At 42.9% G+C, this 22,671-nt stretch overlaps 1 protein-coding gene across 2 annotated transcripts in view; it reads right to left on the bottom strand.

Moving 5' to 3' along the window:
• Positions 1-13,166, bottom strand: part of flna (filamin A, alpha (actin binding protein 280)) — a 53,144-nt gene extending 39,978 nt beyond the window's left edge. For both annotated transcript variants that reach the window (XM_079171492.1, XM_079171493.1), the window contains exons 1-2: positions 13,019-13,166; positions 4,988-5,467 (exon numbers count right to left, since the gene is read on the bottom strand). In XM_079171492.1, coding sequence (XP_079027618.1) covers positions 4,988-5,357 — 370 coding nt within the window. In that variant the 5' untranslated portion in view covers positions 5,358-5,467; positions 13,019-13,166. The remainder of the gene's footprint in view (positions 1-4,987; positions 5,468-13,018) is intronic.
• Between the last annotated feature and the right edge of the window lie 9,505 nt (positions 13,167-22,671).

Here is a 22,671-nt window from a genome sequence, read left to right as displayed (position 1 = left end):
GGGTTGCATTCTTGCTGTAATGGACCCTTGGCTAAGCCCCGCCCCCTGCTGCTGCTCTGTCAGTCGGACCCTGGTCAAAGCTGGCCGATGCTACGCTGTGATAGGCCAGTTTGCATTTGAAGGGCGGGACTTAGCGAGGGGTCAATTACTCAGGGATCTAGGTCAAACCTGCATTGATGTTTTGGCCACCTAGGGGCAGTAGAAACAGGTTGTAAACACATTGTTGTCATATCATCACCTAACAAAGTTATATGGCGAACTTGTTCGCAAACAGTGGCTTATTTACACATATGCGTAGGAACATCAGCATTAATTTGGAGTCATGTTTCTAGTGACCTGATGAATATAAGTCCAATAGCCACTCTCCTTTTAACTCTGTTTTGGTCTCCACCAACTCCTGAGAAAAATAATTTTAGCTTAAGAGCTAAAACAGTAAAGTTGTGGACAGACTTCTTTTTGCAACCAGAGGAGTCGCCCCCTGAAGGCCAGTAGAAAGAATGCAAGTGTAAGACACTTCCACTGACTCAACTATGGCAGTTACACAGCAATACCTAAAAGTTGGCAAACATGAGCCAGAAAACAGCAGGTGAGAATTTAGCATCAAAACTATTCAGTACTGTACTGAAATGGCTATGTCAAGGATGTGTTTTATTGCTTAGAAATCCAATTTTTTCAACTGTAAGAGAAAGATTATATTATCTCATCTCTATAAAGTTACACAGTCTCAGCCCACGAGGATAACTTCTTCTGTAAGCTTGTTTATCTCATTCTTTCAGTAATATAACAGGAGGAGACAGCCTGGTCATTGCCACACAGAAGTCTGTCTCAACCTGCATGTCTCTGCTCCCAGAAAAATAACCACCAGGTACAAAGTTAGACCACAGCTCTGTTTATTTCACATCCCTCCTGTGTGGATGTATGACAGGAAGAGTTTGGTACAATCGCTGCCGTTTGTACTGTTTCGACAAACTCCACACAAGCTCAGTCAGGTAGAGATAAGGAGTAGTTTAGTGAAGGGGAATGAACAAATTAGTATGATTTATTATTAATAAAAACATAATACATAAACTAGTGAGTGCTAAAGCTCCACCATAAACAGATTTATGCCAAGTGAAATGATTGGTCCAAACACGGGTGCGATGAGCAGTGGAATATGAACATAAGCTGACAAGTTTAGCGAGTCTATGCTGCAGGGTAGAGCCGAGTTTAGTAACTGTTGAGGTTTTTCTATCTTCACAGCTTGCTGAAAGACCCAACATGATAACAACTGTGGATCCATTTCAAATAATAACATCCGTCATCTCAGTGATGCTAATGACACGTGGGGTAACTGTGATTGAAGCTGGTGGAGCAGACAGCAACCTCCTTTTCTGAAAAGTGAAGCCAAAGCTGAAGCACATTAAAACCTGCATTCTCTCTACTCCCCATCAGGGGGCGACTCCTCTGGTTGCATAGAAGTCTATGAGAAAATGACTACTTCTCTCTTGATTTATTCCCTCAGTAAACATTGGAAACATGAGTTTATGACCTCAATCTCTAGTTTCAAGTCTTCTTCAACTCTTCATTTGCTTTAGGGCGGGACTACCTTGTGATTGACAGGTCGCTTCCATGGCGTTGTCTGGTTTGGGAGTTGTCCATGTTTTCCTCTCATAACTTTAACACTTTCAGTGTGTTTTCAGTACATGAAGGTTAATTGTAACATTTTGGTCACCTAAATGTGTCTTTCAGGGTTCGGTTGTACTTAGCTCCATCCTCTTGTGTCACTTTTGGTTGCAAAAAACAAGATGGCGACGGCCAACATGCCGAACCTGAGGCTTCAGAACTAAAGTCCACAAACAAATGGGTGACGTCCCGGTGACTACGATCACTTCTTATATACAGTCTATGAGCAGTTTGGCAAGTGTAGGGTTAAGTAGAAATTCTGTTACAGTAGTTTAGTAGTCCAGTTTAGGGCAGTTTGTTAATCGATAAGTCAATCAATATAAAATGAATCGCCAACTTTTTTGAGATTCAATTAATCATTTAAAAAAAACTGTTTGTCACTTTGGGAAACTTGTTTATTCGCTTTCTTTCAGAGAGTTAGATCAGGAGAATGATACCTCTCTCATGTCTGTGCATTAGCTTAGCATATAGCCAAGAAATAGGTAAAGTGTAAAAAGCATAGGTTGTTGTTTTACTTAGGGTATGTGGACTATCTTTTGGTTGGGCGCAGTAAATTCCACATGCAACCTGGTACACAACTGTCCATAAAACCACAACTTGTTGTTTATACACTTGGGTTTCTATATGGATTAAACAAACAAGATACAAGAAGGTAATTAGTGAGCTTTAGAGTGTTCTTGGTAATTTCTTTTTCTTTAGGGCAGATCCATCCTAGATGTCCCTCCCACCGTTTCCTTGTCTTTATGCTAAGCTAACCAGCTACTGCAGCCAGCTTCACATTTTCACCGTACAGACAGTTAGTCTGTTATTATCAACCACAAAAACATTTGCTTGTTTCAGCTTGTCGAAACTGTTCTACATAATTGTAAGCTTTGGGTTTTGGATTGTTTGAAGATGTCACCTCAGGATCTGGGAATTCTTGACATTTTATAGTAGAAATGACTAATCCATTATTTATTTAGGATTGTTCTTTGCACCTAGTCTAGTTCCACACTCCACTACTGTGGCCTTCTGGATGGAGAAAATGACTGGCGTGTCTAAAGAAACTCATGATGACAGTGTAAAACTGGGTACTGTTGCGTATCAAGCAAAGGAGAAATGAAAGAGGTGTGGACATCAAGATCCACAAAGGGCAGAAAGGTTTAAAGCGAACTGCTGAAAGAAAAGAGAGACAGCGAGAGCTTCAGACCGAAGAAAGAGGGAGGGACCCTGTGCATCAATGCTGAGCAGTGATGGCAGTTTTGTAATTTGTGGTAAGGGTTGCTGGCTGGGTGTGCCCACTTTCTGCAATGAAAGGAGGAAGTAAAAGAGGAGAGCGGGCTGCTCTCTCATCTTCAGATTAAATGACTCAACAGGAGCAGTTAGGATGAGGGTGAGTCAGCTGTAGACACAGACAGACGGTGCTGAGTAGGATGGCTCACAATAGTACAATGCCCTGAATATTACCTTACTACCACCCTCCAGCCATGAGGTGATCCATCCTCAGCAGCTCCACCTCTCCCTGTATGCTAGGATGAAGTTTGGGGTGCTATTGTATTTGACATGAGGTAAGAACAGTGCCAACACCTAACCTGTTGGCTGTAGAAGGAAGCAGCAACATGTGCGGTGGAAACCGTGAAGTGAGCCAGACATTTCCCCAGCGAGGGATGACAGGGACTCACTCATGTCTGACTCACACCGACTTGGTCACAAACCTCTTCCTTTCCTTCCAACCACAGACTCTCTGTTGATAAAGGTGTTTTCTCAGAGAGAAGCCTGTTGTCGGTCTTTACTCCAGGTGTGGACATGGTAAAACATCTGATCGGGTTAGGCACTGTGATGTAGAGTTGCTCCGATACCAGTATCAAAAAGGCCTCCTAATACAGTCTAAATTACTGGATCGGGTGTAGCGAGTATGTGAGTCTATGCACTGATCGGATATCACGTTACCACTTCATTCATCAGCTCATTTACGCTACACAGGAATAACAGTACAACAGCATGTGCAACTGTCTGAAGAGAGGAGAAAGAAGAGAGATGGCTCACTTCTTAGCTACCTCAATCATCAGCTCCGGAAGACAAAACCATAGCCGCTTCTGAAATTGATGATGGAAGTAGCTAACGAGTGAGCCGCCTCGCTTCTTTCCCCATCTCTGCTGAGATGCTGCATGTGCAACATGAACAGTGCCGATCTGACAAGTTCAGGTTTCGGATTCGGAGTCGGGAAGGAAAAAAAGGTATCGGAACATCTCCACTCTATGCAAATCTCAACTATGAATCGAATTAACAGCTAGATTAGATTTGGGACCCAATCTATTAAAGCACCCTTTTGAGAGCCACTCATTCACTGCAGTGAGGTGATCTATTCTGTATGGGGCAGAGATGAACACAGGAAGGCTATGTTCTGCTTGTTTTGTATTACAGCTCAGCAGAAAAACGAAATACTTGAATTTACTTGCAGTAGCTGTAAAATCCCCCGTGTTGTGAGCAGGTATGAGGCTACATGCAGGCAAAGCCCATTAAACCCAGTGTTCCCGAGCGTGAGACACATCCTCTCTAATGCTGTGGAGACCCAGCCACAGCCTGCTGCACGACATGAGCACAGACAATAGCCCTGTGTGTCTCTCTCTGCGCGCGCGCGTGCGTGCGTGCCTGCTTGCATGCGTGCGTGCGTGCGTGCGTGCGTGCGTGCGTGCGTGCGTGCGTGCGTGTGTGTGTGTGTATAGGATGAGCTCTACTATCCCACTAGGCCCAAGTTATATCCCGGCCCACAAAGTTTGGCTCGGACCGGCCCAGCTCTGCTCTGCTCTGCTCTGCTCAGGCGGCAGGGGAACACAGAGAGCCCGGGGCCCCCCTCTGCACAGTCAGACCCCCTCCTCCCAAAAACAACCCACCTCAAATGTGGACAGCCGGAGACAAAAGCACTACGCCCCTGGACTCCAGGGAAACGCCTGAAAACACACTCAGTACTGTGCCAGACACCGGCGACTCTTCTCTAGGCTTATTTAACACTTGTTCAGAGACAACTGTGGACTCCAATGTGTTTTCACCTCTCTTTCTTTACAAGCGGACTGTTGTTGTTTTGTTTTTTTTTACTGGACAGCAACATGCTCAACTTTATTCGACCCTGCATGCATGCATACGTGCACTTTTCTCTCCATTATCACCACCTATTTGACATTGTACTCCAATCTTGACTGCTGCTTAGCACCACTCGAGCTAACCTAAGAAAACCTAACTGGTATGCACAAACAGAGAGGGGACCACCTGGATGAAGGTGGAGCTGCGTTACAAACCAAAAAGGCACTCATTCATCACACGTTGTGTGCAGACGTCTCTCACTCACCTATGGACACCAGCTTAATGTTCTCCTTGTCCAGGAACTCCAGGGCCACCGACACGTTCTCCAGCTGCATCTGGCGAAAGGTGGGCCTCTGGTTGTACTTTCTGAACATCTTCTTCTGGGACAGGACCTCCAGGAGCCCGATGAGTCGCAGCCCATCGCCGAGGTCCGTCTGCAAGTTGCCGAGCCTCTTGTTGACGCATTTCAGGTGCTCGTTACACCAGCGGGTGAAGGTGTTCTGCTGGATCTTCTTCCACGGCGCATCCTCGGCCAGGTCCTTCTCCGTGGCGGGCATTTCTGCGTCCTTGTCCGTGGCGAGAGCGTTGGGAGCGGGCGCGGCGCTCTGGTGGAGCCGGGGGTGTGAACCACTCATTTTTATGGTCTCGGCTGTCTCTTGGTTCGCTGGCGTTCTCTCTGGGTGGAGTCTGCTCGACTCTGCGTGGCCGCTCCCTCCTTCTCTCCCTCACTTCGTCGCTCGTCTGTCTGAGAGGAAAGCAAAAGAGAAGAGAGGAGTGGACTCAGTGAGACTGACTTATAGCCCGGAGACAGAGATTTTACAAAGAAAAGTAGGCGGTTATAGCACCGGAGAGCAGAAAAGGGAGTCATGTTGGACGGAACTGAAGGTGCACGTGACATGCTCGTGTAAGGAGCTAGCTCCAACAAAATGAGACACTTTTTCATGTCCAGCACTCCCACTTTAAGAGACTGACCCACTGTCCAACTGAAACTTCAAAGATGGCAGTCACTGATGTAAGAAAGCACAATCCGCATACTCCTCAACGCAATAAGTAACATAACAGTAAAGTTGTATTTTATTGGACATTGGTGTGATGAATCCAACTTTACAGCCATTTGAAATAGACATACGTACGTAGATATGTCATGTATTTTAGCCTACTGCTCACAAATGACCTTCATATTCAATTTGTGTTTAAAGGTTTTTGTCTACCAGACTATGGATGCTATGGAAGACGATCCACGTGGAAAATGTATTTGAGTTGTGAGATAATCAAAAATGCTCCATGGCCCAACCCAATGTCCCCCTCCCTAAGGCCTTAGGTCCTGAACACTCAGGGACTTAACTGACATCAACTAATAAATGGTTGAAAAAGATCTGAAATAAGAAGCGGACAGTACCCTGCAGAGACATTTCACGACAATGCCAAAACGTGTTATGTACACTTGTGGGGTTTTATTTGACATTTTTAACTGCCTGATTTGAAAGTCATCCAGGCTTACAGAATGTACAAGAGGTAATTGTCAAATAATACATTTACTATTTTTTTTGTCAAAAGCAGCGTCACTAAGCAAAATTAAAACAAAAAATGGTTGATGAAATAAACCAGGTGTGCAATATGGCCGTTGCTTGCATTCATCTGATTTCATGTGTTGTTGTTTTTTATATGTTGCCTACCATTTTTATACCTTAAAGTTAATGGGGTGTTTCTGTGCCCCCAGTAACCCTGTGTTTTAATGTCACAAAGCTGAATTGTGGGTAACTCCCTCAGGCAAATGGAAAGGGCCCCCACGCACTCGCTGATTTGACAGAGGGACAGCCCTAAACCGTCAGGAACGCGCCTCAAAGTCTGAGTCTGTGAGTGTGGACATTGGGATTTGTCTGATAAGATGCTCTATAATAAAAGGTGACGCATTACAATTACAGCTGCACTGCCTGTCCTCTAAGTGGGCGCGGCCTGATGTATTTCTATTTTCTAAATTAGTTTGCTAGAACTTAACATTTCGACACAGTTTGGCTAACGTTAACACTAGACTGGTGCTGATCTGGCGAGAGTGTGTTGCTGAGACACAGGTCTTGAAAAGGAATTCTGACTTTAAACTCAAATACATTTTTCACACCTGGCACTAATATTATTCTGTAGGAAGCTGCAGTGAAAAGAATTCCCAGCCCTGATGTATCCCTGATTATTTGGGGATAGTCCTATCCCTCTTCCTCCTTCATCCCAGTACCGCTGTGGATATTGGAGGAAAAGGGGGTTGTTTTCTGAGCCGGTAGAAACAAAGTGACACTGTAGCAGATGTACAGAGATCAAGGCCCCATGTTCAGGGTCCCTGTGAGTACATGAGCTCTTCTAATGCTCATGTTGATGAGTCCCGGGGAGCAGAGGAATAAATATTTGAGAGATCCAGTGGGATATGAGCACCAGCGACTCCCCAATAAGGTCACACAGATATGTTTGTTTGTGTCTGTTGGTCTGCATGCAGCTTTGTTCAACTTTCCTTTCCTGTGCAGAACTTTGTTTGTGTCTGCAAGCATGGACAGTGTGCTTATCTGTGGGTATATTGTTGGAGTATGCAGCCTAAATGTCAGCCTTCATCCCTGTGCATGTGTGTGTTTGTGTCATGTCACAGTGTGTGCAGTCTTATCTTTACAGAGGTTATAGTGTCTAGACACCAGCCTCTACCCGCCTCCTCTGTTTGTCTTCACTGTAGCTTATACTGACCAAACAGCCAGATGAGATCAGACTCCAAGTGTGTACTATATAATGGAGGAGGGGGTGGGGGGTTGTTTCATGAACTGAAGTGACAGTACAAATAGGAGATAAAGAGGGGATGAGGTGGCAAATATTATCATCCAGGTGTCTTGCACATGTTTCCATTGTCATTTCTGTTCTGTTGTCATACAACATAAAGCTCCTGGGAAAATGATTAGAAGGGACGCTCAGCCCATTCTACACATGATGTTCAGTTTATAGCTATGGGGGACAGCTGTCTCAGCCTGTGGAGACAGTTGTGTGATGTCCTCTGTGGCTCTTAAGAGACCTCTCTAAACTCTGAATGTGTGCTTTTGCACAAATTTGACCGCTGGACCGTATGCGGTCTGCGTTTATTTGCCCCACACAGCCGATGTACAGACTGTACGAACATTAGCTGTAAGCTAGCTATTAACATGCTCATCGGCTGTGTGTGGTGTGTGACAGCTCAGCCTCAGGCTGATCTCAGAGCTCATCAGGAGCTGCAGTTCTTTCTGTTCTTTCTCTTCAGTCTCTCTTCATCTTCTTCTCATCTCTGTATGTTCATGCAGCAGATTCTTCAAGTTTGCTTTGTGTTCTGTCAGAACACCATCTCGCTGACTGAGATTGTCATGAGAATTCAAATATTTGACAGAAAACCTGTAAATAAACTGAGGGCGTGGAGTTGCATTATGGGAATTGTAGGATCCGGCCTTAAAGTCAGGATATCCCGACCTCTGCTGCTTCCCTTTTGACCATTGTTTTTTCAATCTATTATTCACAAGTCCCCCAACTTTGTGAGTTGGAGTGCTCCTTTAACATGACTAGATAAAAAACTAAATTTCGTGCTGGGAGTAACGGAACAGCAGTTGTAAAGACAGAAAGAGAGATGTGACTCTGTAGCTTGTCTGACTAAGCGAGGAGCTCAGTGCCAGGAGCCACAGTGAGGCCTGGAGCCACCAAGAGGGCTTTTCCTGTGTGTGTACGTGTGTCTGTGTGTGTCTGGTATATGGAGAATCTTAAGAATGCCCCTCAACCTCATAATAACCCTGGAGCCCCCAGCCTTAATGACACCCCAATAAAAGAGCCCTATCATTGTAACACACACACACACATACACAGATACAATCCACCAGCATGCTTTTCCGTTCTCTGGGCTATTTAAAATAATAGAACAATACATTTAGATAGTTTGGAGTAATTCTGCTCTGGCCCCTGTAGGCGCATCATTTTCATTCATTACGTACATGTATACTTGCAACAGTTTACAGGTTTGGCCCTAATTAAAATGGAAAAGTTAAGACGACAGTGGATGCCGATTGTGGCAGAGCAGGAAGGCAGGGCAGATTAACAGCAGCAGAATTTATTGGAAAGCTGACGTGAGGAATTTAAGACACAGACATAGCTCTAAGTGAATGGATACATTGAAACAGAAATGGTTAGAGGGATCCTCTGTGGGTTTAATTCATACTGAATTTCAGAAAGCACAAGCAAGTAAGTAAAAGTGATATAACTGGTGAGATATTGACTTGTGGTCTATTGTTTCAATGGAATTTGCCAAATAAACAGGGGACAAAAGACGGGGGCGGGGACAGAAGGAGCTCTCAGGATCTGAAGAGCAAGCTGTCCTCTCTGGCTTGTCATCTGGCTCCCTCTAGTGAGTATTTATGGTACTACATCTTCCAGTTTCTGTCTTTGAATTGGCTCCTCTGCTACATTTTCTTTCCTCGCTGTTTTGGAAATTGCACTCTTTTCATGTCCTTTTGGCACTTCTGCTTTTCTAAACGTATCCACTTGTTATTTGCCCCCCCAATTGCAAAAATAATAGTGATCTTTACATACATAATAATAGCAGCAATATCCATATATATACAGGGAAATACAAGTAACTAAGTACATTTCTTTAAGTATACATATACTTAGTAGAGATGTTCCGGTACCATTTGTTCCTTTCCGATACCAATTCTGAAAGCTGGACTTTGGCCGATACAAAGTAATTCTCTCTCTAATATCTATTTCATATTGCTGTAAAAACATATCCCTTAAACAACTAGATTTATTCATGTTTCTCACCAAAAACTACACTTTACAAGACTGCTGCTAACAGCTCTCATTAACTAGCTCTCCTCCTGCTGATTTCAACACTGATTTATTAATAATGTAGCATTATCAGGGTAGAAATAGGGTGCGCAAGGGTTTATAACCACGTGTGTAGTACTACCATGCACAGTAGCGCATGGGCAGGATGTGCGGATTGGGAAGCGAGGGACACATGACATAAATGAGCTGATGAATGATATGATAACGTTGCATTCAAAATATATGAGGAGATTATATAATACGATGCTCAAATTATTTTGCATTACGATTAAACTACTGTATAAAGTCCCTAATATTGTCTGCACATGGACACATTACAACATCAAGTAATGCTTTTCAAGTGAAAAGATCTAAGTTATTCTGTGAAACACTGACACAGTACAGTCCTCACCGTACTAGTTACTGACCAGTTTTTCATCCACATGAGACAGTTACTTATATCAGTATTCACCTTCAGTTATGTTGACACGATGAAGTCTAATCCAGCAAGGTTTGGTTTAGGCACAAAAACCCCTCGGTTAGGTTTAGAGAAAGAGTAAGGATAGGTTACAAATCAAAGCTAGGGTTAGGGTTATGGCAACATTGTGGTGTGGGCTCCATTTAGCCCACTATTTCTCTAGGTTTATGTGAGCTTTGTAGTCATGGTTACCATAAGAAAGGTTAAGGTTAGGGAATAATGTTATTTTATAGCTTGTTTGTTTGATCTGTACAAAAGTGTTCTGGCTTTAATTGGTGGACTATGCAATGACTACCGCTAGTCTCTGCTGTGATGCCTGACATGTTTATTTGAATTAGTTTAACTTTGATTCTGAATATTTCCAGCTTTATGCTGTTGAGAGTTAGATGAGAAGATTGATACTACCCTTCCTACGATTTTGCCTAAATATGAAACTACTGTTGTGCCTATTCATTATGAAAGAGTGATGGCCAATGGGGAAACTCCAACCCTCGATCAACCACTCACCTAAGCCTCGGTTATACTCAAGCGCTTACACTACGGACGCGCAGTAGCAAAGACAGTTCAGAAAGGAGACACCACACTGAGACTCAATTTCTTGTCACGTGGGTTTTGCCACTGCCCCACCCATTTAGGAAACATACCATTTAAAACCATTGGCTGAGCTTGTAATGCAAAATTTTTGTTATTGAGCATCTTTCGTAGTAGTTCCATTAAAGCCAAAGTTACACTTGCGAGTATGCAAGGGTCTGCGCTGCGGGACATACATTTCATCATCAGAGCATCAGAATTGTGTACCAGCAATTGTGAACCTATAGCCTGAAAAATATAGTGCTTATTTTAAAGAACAAACAACATGGAATGCCACTTTTAATACAGCATCAGCCTGCAATGATACTTCTATTAGTACAGTACAAGCCTGCAATGATACTATTAGTTCAGAACCAACCTACAATCATACTACTATCAGTACAAAACCAACAATGATATTAGTACAGAACCAACCTGCAATGATACTATTAGTACAGTACCAACCTGCAATAATAGTATTACAGTACCAGCCTGCAATGCCAACAACCTTCTCATCATCATTCACCACACCCGATCAGCCACAAGCTGAGCAGAGCAGAGCAGAGCTCAGCAAAGGAAGTTAGATGAACGTTGCATGAAGCACCACTAACCACAAGACGCACACATAGAGTGATGTGAGGAAAGAGAAAGAAGTCAGATGCACGGATTACAGCAAAGCTAGCTTCTGCCTTAATATACTGTGTGGTGTGTGTGTGTGTGTGTGTGTGTGTGTGTGTGTATTTGGTGGCACTTGTCGGGTGAATGTAGGCCAAGAAGTGTCAAATATTCAATATTCAAAGCCTAGAATCTTCAAACACATTTTTCTCAACCGTGTTTTAGACGAAGGGTGTACCGGAATGTTCTGACCAAACAGCATGAAACCATGCCAGAAAAGGTTGGAATCAACTTCACTTTGGGAATAAAAGAGGCACGTTCCAATCTTTCAGTCTGTTTTAAGAAAATAAAAAGAGAGGAGTAACATTGGGGTTCAGATAATGATGAATGTCGGGGCAGATATCATCACGATTTCCAATTGAGACAGTTTTACTCATGACAGTAATAAAATGCATCTTATTAGATCAGATTCAGAATCAGCTTCATTGTTCTAGTATGTGTGCACAGGAATTTAACTGTTTTTTTTGCATTTCTCCCAATACACTAACAAAAAAATAGACAAAACAGCTGTGAGCAAAGACCGTAAAGCTGGACAAATAAAGGTAAAGATGAGACAGGACTGTTATGTAAATGTGTGAAAAAAGGTGTATAATGAATTAATGTGAAATGATCAGTTCAGAACACCAATTATATAAACAGTCCCATATGCACAGAGTCTTGAAGTTGCTCTTAACCCTCTACTGAATTATGGGGGGGACATATTTTACCATATTTTTGGATGAAGTCACACCCCATAAAGCAACAATGTGCCGTACTGATATTAAAAAGGGTATTTGTGTCGAAATTAATAAGTGAAAACAAGCAACATATAAAGTAAATACCTGAATAAAACACACATATGGTCCCTAATTTCTTTATGAAATAACCAAATATATTTTCTGCACCTTTGTCATCATTTTCATCTCAACATGTATCGTGTTAGGCTTTTTATTGATTTTACTGTTATTTTATTACCATTTGTCATCATAATATTCAAATAACTGATCGTTTTTTTTAAAATGTACGTAAAGCCCTTTGCAACTTGTTTTGATCGATCAGAAACAATTCATAGAGTAGAAGGTGTAAAAAGCAAAATAGATTTAGAAATGTGAGGGTCTAAAAGTCTTCTCCTGGCTATGAAGAAGAGCGTTAAATAATAAAAGCAAGTTTGTATGTGTGAAGACCCGCAGTGACATACTGCATGTTCATACCTCATGAACGAGGACCGTCGGCCCGCCAGCGGAGGGCGCAAGCGCCCACCGCTGCCCCCCCCCCCCCCTCCTGTAAAAAGCTCCAGTGCAGTCAGTGTATTACCTTATTTGGTGCGGAGCCCCTAATTGTAACACCGGAGAGATGCTTCAGTCCGCTTTTGCTGCGGCTGAGGTGCACGCGGAGGAGCGGGCTCGTGCGTGACAGCCCATAAACAAACTTCATGTGAATGAAGTGAGATGGAGGGATGGATGAGCTCGTGGCGCTTTCCATCCAGCTTTCCATCATCTCCTGTGACCGACCACCGCGGGGTCAAACTGTCCCACTGTTAAATGTGTGACGGCATTAAAGAGACGTTAACCCACCGTGACCCGCGGCGTGATTAGAGCTTCATTAAAACAAGCTTCATTAGAAAAGTTAGTGCTGTGTATAATGTGTGTCACACGCACTCATACATGACAGACAACCTGAAGACACCCATTCACAAGATTCTATCAAATCTCCCACCGTGATAAGTCACGCGCAGCATCCCTCTCACTCCCAGCAACGAGTCCGCAGCGGGACTAAACTTACATGAGGACTGTAGTCTGTGATCTCCTGGTACGCGTGTTCTCTCCGGTCCGCTCAGTCAGTGCGCGCAGCAGCAGCCTGCCGTTCCTTTGGTCACAGAGGGTGTGTTCGGTGTGTGGCCGATGGGTATGTGTGTGCTGCTGCAGCGAGGTCCCGGACCTCCCTCCCCACGCGCAGTCCCGGTGGGGGGAAATGGGTGTATTGGTTGTGCTGGTGGCGTAAAGGAGAGAGAGGGGGAGAAAAAGAAGAGATGGTCCGCTCTTTCGCTCTTTCCTACCTCTGTCTCCTCGGTCTCTCTCTTTCTCTCTTTCTCTCTCCCTGTCCTTAATTGGTAAACGGGTAAAACATAAGAGGTGATGGGGGTGTGACTCTCTCTCTCTCGCGCGCTCTCTCTCTCTCTCTCTCTCTCTCTCTCTCTCTCTCTCTCTCTCTTTCTGCTCTGTGGCTCTTTTTTAACATTGGTGACGTCATGACCGCGCCTTCGGGATTTTAAAGGTATGATGTGACCGGCCCGTGCAGAGCCCTTATCTCTATCATCTTTTTTCTATTTCACCCAGTGTGTGTGTGTGTGTGTGTGTGTATATGTGCGAGAGAGAGAGATAGGTCCCCACACCTCTGTCCTCTCTTTCCCGTTATGTTATTGGTCAGACTAGTAATGGACTGTAATGTAATGAGAATATGGGGAGCTGAGTTTCTCTCTGTTAAACCCTACTAACCTCTGAAGGGTGTGTGTGTGTGTGTGTGTGTGTGTGTGTGTGTGTGTGTGTGTGTGTGTGTGTGTTTGTGTGTGTTTGTGTGTGAGAGAGAGAGAGAGAGAGAGAGAGAGAGAGAGAGAGAGAGAGAGAGATGGATTGTGTGAGTGTATGTCTGTGTGTGTTTGTGTGAGAGAGAGAGAGAGAGAGAGAGAGAGAGAGATGGATTGTGTGAGTGTATGTCTGTGTGTGTTTGTGTGAGAGAGAGAGAGAGAGAGAGAGAGAGAGAGATGGATTGTGTGAGTGTATGTCTGTGTGTGTTTGTGTGAGAGAGAGAGAGAGAGAGAGAGAGAGAGAGAGATGGATTGTGTGAGTGTATGTGTGTGTGTGTTTGTGAGAGAGAGAGAGAGAGAGAGATGGATTGTGTGAGTGTATGTGTGTGTGTGTGTGTTTGAGTGCTCTCCAGCTGAGCATTGGCTCAGGAAACAAAAATGTTCGGCCTCTGCTGTGCCCTGTGTGCTTACAGTTCAGCAGTCTGGTGGGAGGACAGAGGGAGAGGAAGAGGAAGAGGGGAGGCTGTGGGGGAGGTGGAGTGAGTGGGGAGATTAAAGTGAGAGTGGAGGGGAACAGGGAGGGGTGACAGATCGAAGAAGACATTAACATCTTTTGAATATATTATATTTCTCAGTTCACTTTTAATGTAATTGTGTTTTTTTTAGAAACCTTAAAGGAATAGTCCCATATTTTGGATAACAGCCTGCACTGTGTTTCAGATAGATCGGTGAGACCTGTTGACTTCAGAATGAGGTGCTGGTAGACAGATGTTTTAACACTAAACAGAGCCTGTCTCTTCTGTTACCAGCCTAGCTTTAGTTGTTTTAGTTTCACATTCAGGCAAAATCATAAGAGTATCAATCTTCTCATCTAACTCTCAACAGCATAAAGCTGGAAATATTCAGAATCAAAGTTAAACTAATTCAAATAAACATGTCAGGCATCACAGCAGAGACTAGCGGTAGTCATTGCATAGTCCACCAATTAAAGCCAGAACACTTTTGTACAGATCAAACAAACAAGCTATAAAATAACATTATTCCCTAACCTTAACCTTTCTTATGGTAACCATGACTACAAAGCTCACATAAACCTAGAGAAATAGTGGGCTAAATGGAGCCCACACCACAATGTTGCCATAACCCTAACCCTAGCTTTGATTTGTAACCTATCCTTACTCTTTCTCTAAACCTAACCGAGGGGTTTTTGTGCCTAAACCAAACCTTGCTGGATTAGACTTCATCGTGTCAACATAACTGAAGGTGAATACTGATCTCATAAAGTTATTGTCTTTGTTGAAAAACAAAGACAGCTACTGTGAGGACATGTTTCACAGAGTAACTTAGATCTTTTCACTGGAAACGTTTTTGATAAACAATAACTTCCTCCTCCGATGGTTTCTCGTGCTGGGAGGAGAGTCTGGTGGGACCGGGCTTCAGGTCATTCACAGACAGATTCAGTGTAACATTATACTGTCGTGTTTTATCAGGGCCATAGAAAATAAAACTTCTTTGGGGACAACCATGTACAAGCAGATACATTTGGTCTTGAATGGAGGAGCAGCATGTATGTACCAGGGTGTGTGGTGATCAGAGTACTAATTTCAAGGTGATTGCAAATGAAACCAAAATGATAGGACACAATTTTGTGATCCGTGAAGTTACCCATTGCAAATGTGTATTTCTTGAATCTTGCATTTTTTATACCGCTATGTATTTCATTTCTACCTTCCGAGCTGGCCACGACAGCTTTCAGGTATGAGCAAGTTAGCGACTGGTGCAACATTAATCAAAGTTACATAACATTGACAAGCAGAAGAATGATTGTATCCATAAGTCCTCACAGTTTGACACAATCTGTTTTTCACACGTGTACCTGCAGGGTACGTCTACCAAGCAAATCTTCATACACACAATACAGCAGCAACACACACACATACCAAAGAGGCCTTCTTCAAAGCCAGCTGAGCTTATGTTACAGTATGAAATAGTTACACAACCCACCGCTCTCATTATTTACTCGGCCTCAAATGAGGCTTAAAGTTCACACAATTTCTTGGATATTCTGACTTTCTCTCAACTTGCTGCATCGTGTGGCCCTACAATTGAAACTTCCAAATTAGCCACGCAACAAGCTAAAGCGAAGTTCAAAAGGCTAACCTGCAAAAAACAACATAAAAGAAATAGGAGTACAACGGACATTGACATTTGACTTAATGTAGCAATATGGTTGGAGCTGTGGCCATTTTCATGTGTACCGTCGCCATTGCAACGGGTTAACTTTTGTATAAACTTCCATATCAACCAACTTGCAGCAAGCAGACTCACTGAGGTGAGGTTTTGCACAAACAACAAAACGAGCCATGGACCCAGTGGAGTAGTAATGTTACCAAGTGTAGAGAGCCAGAGTAAATGAGTAAAAGTTTACCACTTACTGTAAGCTTTACCAACACACGTAGGAAAGCATATAGCTATTGCCAGATGAGTGACAACTTTGTTTATCTTATTTTCAGTAACCAGTGTAGCATTTCAGTGCGACGGAACTCACATGCTAGCTAACTAGCCAGCTAGCTATAGCTTGCTGAGTTTGAAGTTGGGTCATGGATGGTGGGTATCGATCCGTCCTTGAGCTCCAGTGTCGAAGCAAATCCTGCTGTGTACTGGCCCTCAATGAGAAGCAATATTAAGTTAAATAATTTGCCAATTTGTTTGGTTTGGTTGGTGGTTGTGGGGCATATTTCCATCAGAATAAAGTTGATCCACGGGGTCTTCACATTCTCAGATGATAGGGGTTGCATGAAGACTTTTGTGTTGGTTCTTGCAGCCAACAACAGAAGAAGTAGCACGCTTTGCTCGTACGTTCTGTGGTAACAGGTCTGCGATAGCGAGGAGATAACAACCATGGTCACCTTGCTGGAGGTGGAACTGTGTTACAACAACGCCCATAGGATGGCACATGGACCTGCACACTGTTCTTATAGATGGATCAGGAGACAAATAGACAGAAGGGTCTTTTCTCACACACCTTGGGGGTCTCTAGACAAACCGTGGGACATGGAAAAAGTCAGTCAGTCATGAAAAAAGTCATTTTGCATAATGTGTGATGATTCCGTTTGAGAAACTGAGAAAATTACTAATTAAAGTTTAAAAAAAAATATTGGTCACTTGAATTTACAAGTTACAAGGGTTCTTAGTTGTCATTGTATGACAGGGTTGCACAACGAAATATAGGTTGTAGTCCCAATTTGCTACATAATAATTATTTGAAAATAATAGTGTTTTAAAGTTAGTTTTTTAAATTGCCAAACCTGCAGCAGCATTGTAGAAGTTTGAAACAGGAGAATTAAAATCACATGAAGTCAGATACATTTCATGGTTTTCAGATCTCTTCGATTAAAAATCTCGCTCTGTATCCCAAATGGGTCCAAGAGGTTAAGATATTTCAAAGCTATGAATTCAGGTTCATCTATATTTCAGCATTATGTATTCAGTGGTAGAATTACTTTTCACAGGTTGATATTCAGTAGCACGTAATATTTTTGTAATAAATGTTTGTCTTTGCTTCCATGGGCAACCCATGTACACATGAGAATTAGAGTTACATCCACGATCATGTTTAATATGATTTGGCCTCATGTCGTTACTGAATAGAAGTGCACTGGATGTTCACGTTCATTCATTCACTGCACAGTCATAAGACTACATCAATCTTCTCATATAGCGCTCTGTAAGACAGCGAATGAGAACATCTCCTTAAATGTTGAGCTTTAGTATCTGTAAATTTGAAGTGTACAAGTAGCCATGGTTCTTGTGAGAGAGGAGGCTGCAGAGTGGAGCAAAGACAGAAGACAGGAGGAGAAGAATAGACGAGAGCGAGATAGAGAGAGGGGATGTAGAAAGTTCTATCTATGTGCATGTGTGTGAACCAGTGTGTAATAATTAGAGCCAGATGTTTGCCGTTGTGGTTGTGAGCTCGTCCAGTCGGTCAGTGACATCATCTCTATGCAGCTTGTTGAAGTTACATCACCAGAGGCTTATTTGTTGGGGTAAATACTCCCACATACACACACACACACACACACACACGCACGCACACACACGCACACACACACACAAACATGTTTTTATGTAATTAAGCGGCAGACAGATAAAGCAGAACTAATAAACGTTATGTTATACATTTTTATGTACACACCACTATGTAACGCTCTGATCCATACAAACAGTGAAATGAAGAAGGCACCTTACACCACCTATCTGGTCTTGAAATGAAGAAACTGTCTCCAGCTCAAGGAAAGGAAAGGAAAGGAAAGGAAAGGAAATGACTGTCTTCTAAAGTCCCTCAGTACAGGAACTGAAGGGGGAAAGTGTAAACAGGTGAGTCGGTGGGAGGGGAAGGTCAGGTGACAGGAGCAGGTCAAATGGCATCTGGTGGACAGGTAGAGAATGGCACTAGCCTGACGCTCTAGGTTCCCCTCGTTTCAGGGATCAACGTATCTTCATACAACGCTGCGCATGAGCGTCTTACAAAATCCAGCAACACGACAATTTCTGCTTGTTACATGCATACTGTCTTTTCAAAATATACTTCTGTCTTCTCTGGAAAGTCAATTAAAGTTAGGCAACAAAACTACTTAGTTAGGTTTAGGAATAGATCGTTGTTTGGGTAGAAAAACATTCATGAAAGCAAAAGCTCACTTTAGCCCGTGGTATGTTGTGATTATATCCCAGCTAAGCAATGCTGTTCGAAACTGAATACCAGCACAGTCCTGTCGGAGATGTCAAGTGAATGGAACCTCAATTCTACATATAGTTTGGACTAGCACTTAAAGATTCTTCACCTTTGAAGGGTCAAACAAGCAGTCCACGTCTCTGAAAACCTTTATATCTTAAACTCAACTGTTTGTGTGTCGTCATTGATGTTCGATTCTCCTTTTAAGTTAAGTAATCTTTATTCGTCTCTGTTCACTCTGTTCAAACCTTTAAAAAAAGAGATTTCTGTGACAGTAAGGTGAGACAGAGTGATGTAAAAGCAGACTGATGCTTAACTTGTGGCAAATAATAGAGGCCGAGCCTGTTTTAATGTGCAAAGTGGGATGTAAATGTTCAAAGACATGAGCCAAGGTCAGCTGACAGCCTCTTCACAAAGCTTCTCTCTGACAGCCAGTTAAGGCGCTAAAGTGGTAAATTGTTTAACTGAGTTTAAAATGTTCCCTCTGAGCTCACTTTCTGCCTCTCGTTCACGTTCACACACTCTAACGACTGAGCTGAATATAAATGTACATACTGCTACTGGCAAATTGTACACATGCCCAAACAGACACGAGGCCCGGGCTCTCATACGACGCATAAACAGCACATTAAACCCCACTTTTAGGTAATCCAACAAACATGCCTCTTTCGCATTCCTTGGTCTGTTATCCCCCCCACACATCTGATTCAAACCCAAAGGCACTCACGCATGCACATGAAAGTGGCTCCCATATGACAAAATAGAGTAATTATGGAAAAAACATTACTCATTAAAAGGAATGTGGTCCATATTTAGACATGTCAAATATGGAGTGGCTTTTCTGACCAGCTGAGACATACAAATCACTTACACAGAAACAGCATTTACAGGTACAGTATATATCATTTAGGGGGATCTATTGACAGAATTGGATGTATGTGTTCTTTATCACCTGAAAATAAGAATCGTTGTGTTTTAGCTTTGAATGAGCTGTTTATATCTACATACGGAGCCGGTCCTCTTCTCAGAGCTGGCCACCGTGTTTCTACAGTTGCCCAGAATGGATAAACCAAACACTAGGCTAGAGGGACATTCACGTTTTCATGTCGACCACCAAAGTTCTCCAAGCTTGGCAATCGGAAGACGTTTCAGTTGGTTGCAGTCTATGCACTCTACTTCTCTCTTGGTTTATTACCTCAGTAAACATTGTAAACATGAGTTTATGGTCTCAATCTCTAGTTTCAAATCTTCTTCAATACAGCATGATGTTCATTTAGTAAATGATGGTCCATTTAGAGTCAAACAGACCATAAAGCAGGGGATGCTTTAGGGTGGGGCTACTTTGTGATAGACACAGTTTGTTTTCAGTTCATGAAAGTTAATTGTTAATTGTTTTGGTTGCCTAAAATTGCCTTATTCGGTGTTTGTTGACTGCAGGTAAGTGAAGAAGAGTTTATTTGTAATGCTAGTATACTCTACATCTAGCAGCATAAGTGAAGTGCAGTCAATGAGCCTTGGCCTGTAAAGATCAGCTGAAGACCACATGCTCCACTTGTTCCATAGAGCCCTGAAGCCCCGCCCCCCGCCGCAGCACAGCGCACTATCACTAGTTTAATCACATTTATCAATATTGAACGTGTTGCGTATCGGATGGACGGTTACGTGAAGGACACATACACATGTACATAGAGACAGATTCCTCTCTTTAAATTTAGATGAACATGGGTCATTTTGAATACCATTTTCATTTTTCTCATCAGAACTGAAATGAGCGTAGCAGTTAAATTAAACACACAACACAAACAGATGTGAAATGTGCAAAGCTCAGACGAACTGAACAGTAAAATGTTTATGAACAAGCAACACGACAGCAAACACATGGCCCTTACAGGACAAGAGCTCATTGTCATTACAGCACAAACCACCACTTAAAACCTCCCTCACCTGCACACACTCCTTCAACACACTTAATGTGTGCCATCAACTATATGGTGAGGATCTCAAGTCATGACCGAGCAGAGCTATCACACTGACTCACTGAGCAGCATGCTCTGATGTCTGCCGCAGGCTGAGTCACACACACGTCACAACTTCAGGAATAATGAGATGTCTGCAAGTGTTTTGTGTGTGTGTGTGTGTGTGTGTGTCTGTGTGCATGTCTGTGGGTATTCTAGTGGAAAATTCTGCATGTGAGATGTGGTCAAGATTTCTCCTGTTACGTCTGAAACACATCAAAAAACATTCAGTGGGAGCCAGAGAAATGCCAACCCCCAAGTCAGACCAGATCCCTCATCAAGCTGAAGTAGTTGATAGAAAGAGACAAATATTAAGATCTTCAGGTGACATTTTCTGTTTTTTCATGTGAGATAGTGGATATTTTTACCTTTTTACCTTCTCTGGTGGGAAGTGTTTTCAAATAAGTACAAGCAGGTAAAATTGCTCACAACCTATGTCATAAAGGACACACAATCTGACCCACAATCTGGAGACAAAAGATGTTTTATTTTCCGGATTTCCTTTTACTGGAATTTAGGTGAAAAATGCTGAATGTAAACATTAAACTTTGTTTAAAAAAAAGCATGACATAATGATATAAAAAACACTATCTAAGTTAAGGTACTCACAATATGCTGATTATATCGCTTTAATATTCTTTGTGGATATACAGGTGTGGCCGAAGAAATGTGCATGTGCTCATGGACGAGAGGCTCGTGTTCGTGACAGCGTGAGATGTAAATATTAACGGCGTCCTCCTCGGCTCAGCTGTAACGTTTGCTAGCTCAGTGGGGTCGGGTGAGCTAGCAGTATTGAGCATATCCCGCGGGTGTAGTTCAGTAGAAAGAAAATAGTTTCTAAATGAACCTGCTCACAACAAGGTCTGTGGATTATCTTGAGAAACCGGGTCATGATTTCTGGAAAGAGACATTGCTGTTGGGTTTCCCAAATTTATTTTTTTGGCACTTTGAGGACCACGAGCTGAGAAGGCAGACATCTCTAAGGCCGATACCTTCAACACTCTGCAACTCACACCAGAAAAAGTATTTTAGATTTTGGGGGTGTACTGTCCCATTAAAAGGTATCGAGGACTGATACGCAGCTGATGAGGAAAGTGGGACCAGGTGTGTTAGTGGGAGAATGGCAGGTCTGGGGGGTAAGAGGAGCTTACATGGCCTGTGGGAAATGAGCAGGACCAAGAGCCAGGGAAACCACCAACCAACCAGACAGTCCTGATGACAGAGCGAGTACTGTTAAACTGCATGAGTCATTAGAAGATGGATAAGCATGAATTCAGCTTCTTTGTTTTCTTCTTCTGCAAACCAAACATGGACATGTATTGAATAGTAAAAGACCTTTTATTTTCGACACTGTTCAGGGCCAATTTTGCATTATAATATGATAAAACCAATATTCTACGTCTGTATATGAAATAGATGGTAAACAAAATCCCACTTTGAGGTTCTCTTATCAGAATAAATATAGTTTAAGGTTGGTTGTCAAAGTAAATAAAACTTGTGATTGTCTCAGTTCCTGCGTAGTCCTGGGAGCCAAACCCCACCGTGTAAACTGTGAAGATTAAACAAACACTTTGACTTAGGTCTAGTTTGGACAAGGAGGCAAGGAGTGAAGATAGATGGACTGCGGGACATTTAGCTGCTCTGCTCCAATGTCCAGCTCTGTCTTCCTATCCTCTCACCCCTCCATATTAAGAAAACCACTTAGATTGGAGGAGAGCGGAGCTGACGAATCGAGAGAAAGAGAGAAAAATCTGGACCACTTCCCAGATCTGCAGTTCCTGTTGGGTAATGAGTGCATGGGGTCTGAGGCAGGAGGAGAATGTGTCTGTGCTCATGCAATCGACACACGCACACAGAGTTACAGTAAATGTGGAAGAGCTGCTCTGTAACTGTGAGTGCATGTGTGGATATTGAAATTAGACAGGGGTGTTAAGCATCAATACAACACACTCACAGTCTTTAAAAGGAGACCTGACTGAGCTGAATGAATCAGAACACAAGAATCTAATGCTAGTAGCCACTGGCCATGTTGGAAAGACACGCGCACACACACACACACACTCACACACACACACACACACAAACACACGCTCTAAAATCACACAGTGATGTGAGTGCAGCTCTGAGGAGAGTGGTGTCTCTCCGACTGAATCCCCTCTGAAGT

Source organism: Pholis gunnellus (genome assembly GCF_910591455.1).
Source record: "Pholis gunnellus genome assembly, chromosome: 2".
NCBI classification, from domain to species: Eukaryota; Metazoa; Chordata; class Actinopteri; order Perciformes; family Pholidae; genus Pholis; species Pholis gunnellus.
The sequence above is the reverse complement of the archived record's forward strand: the minus strand, read 5'-3'. Positions and strand labels throughout refer to the sequence as shown.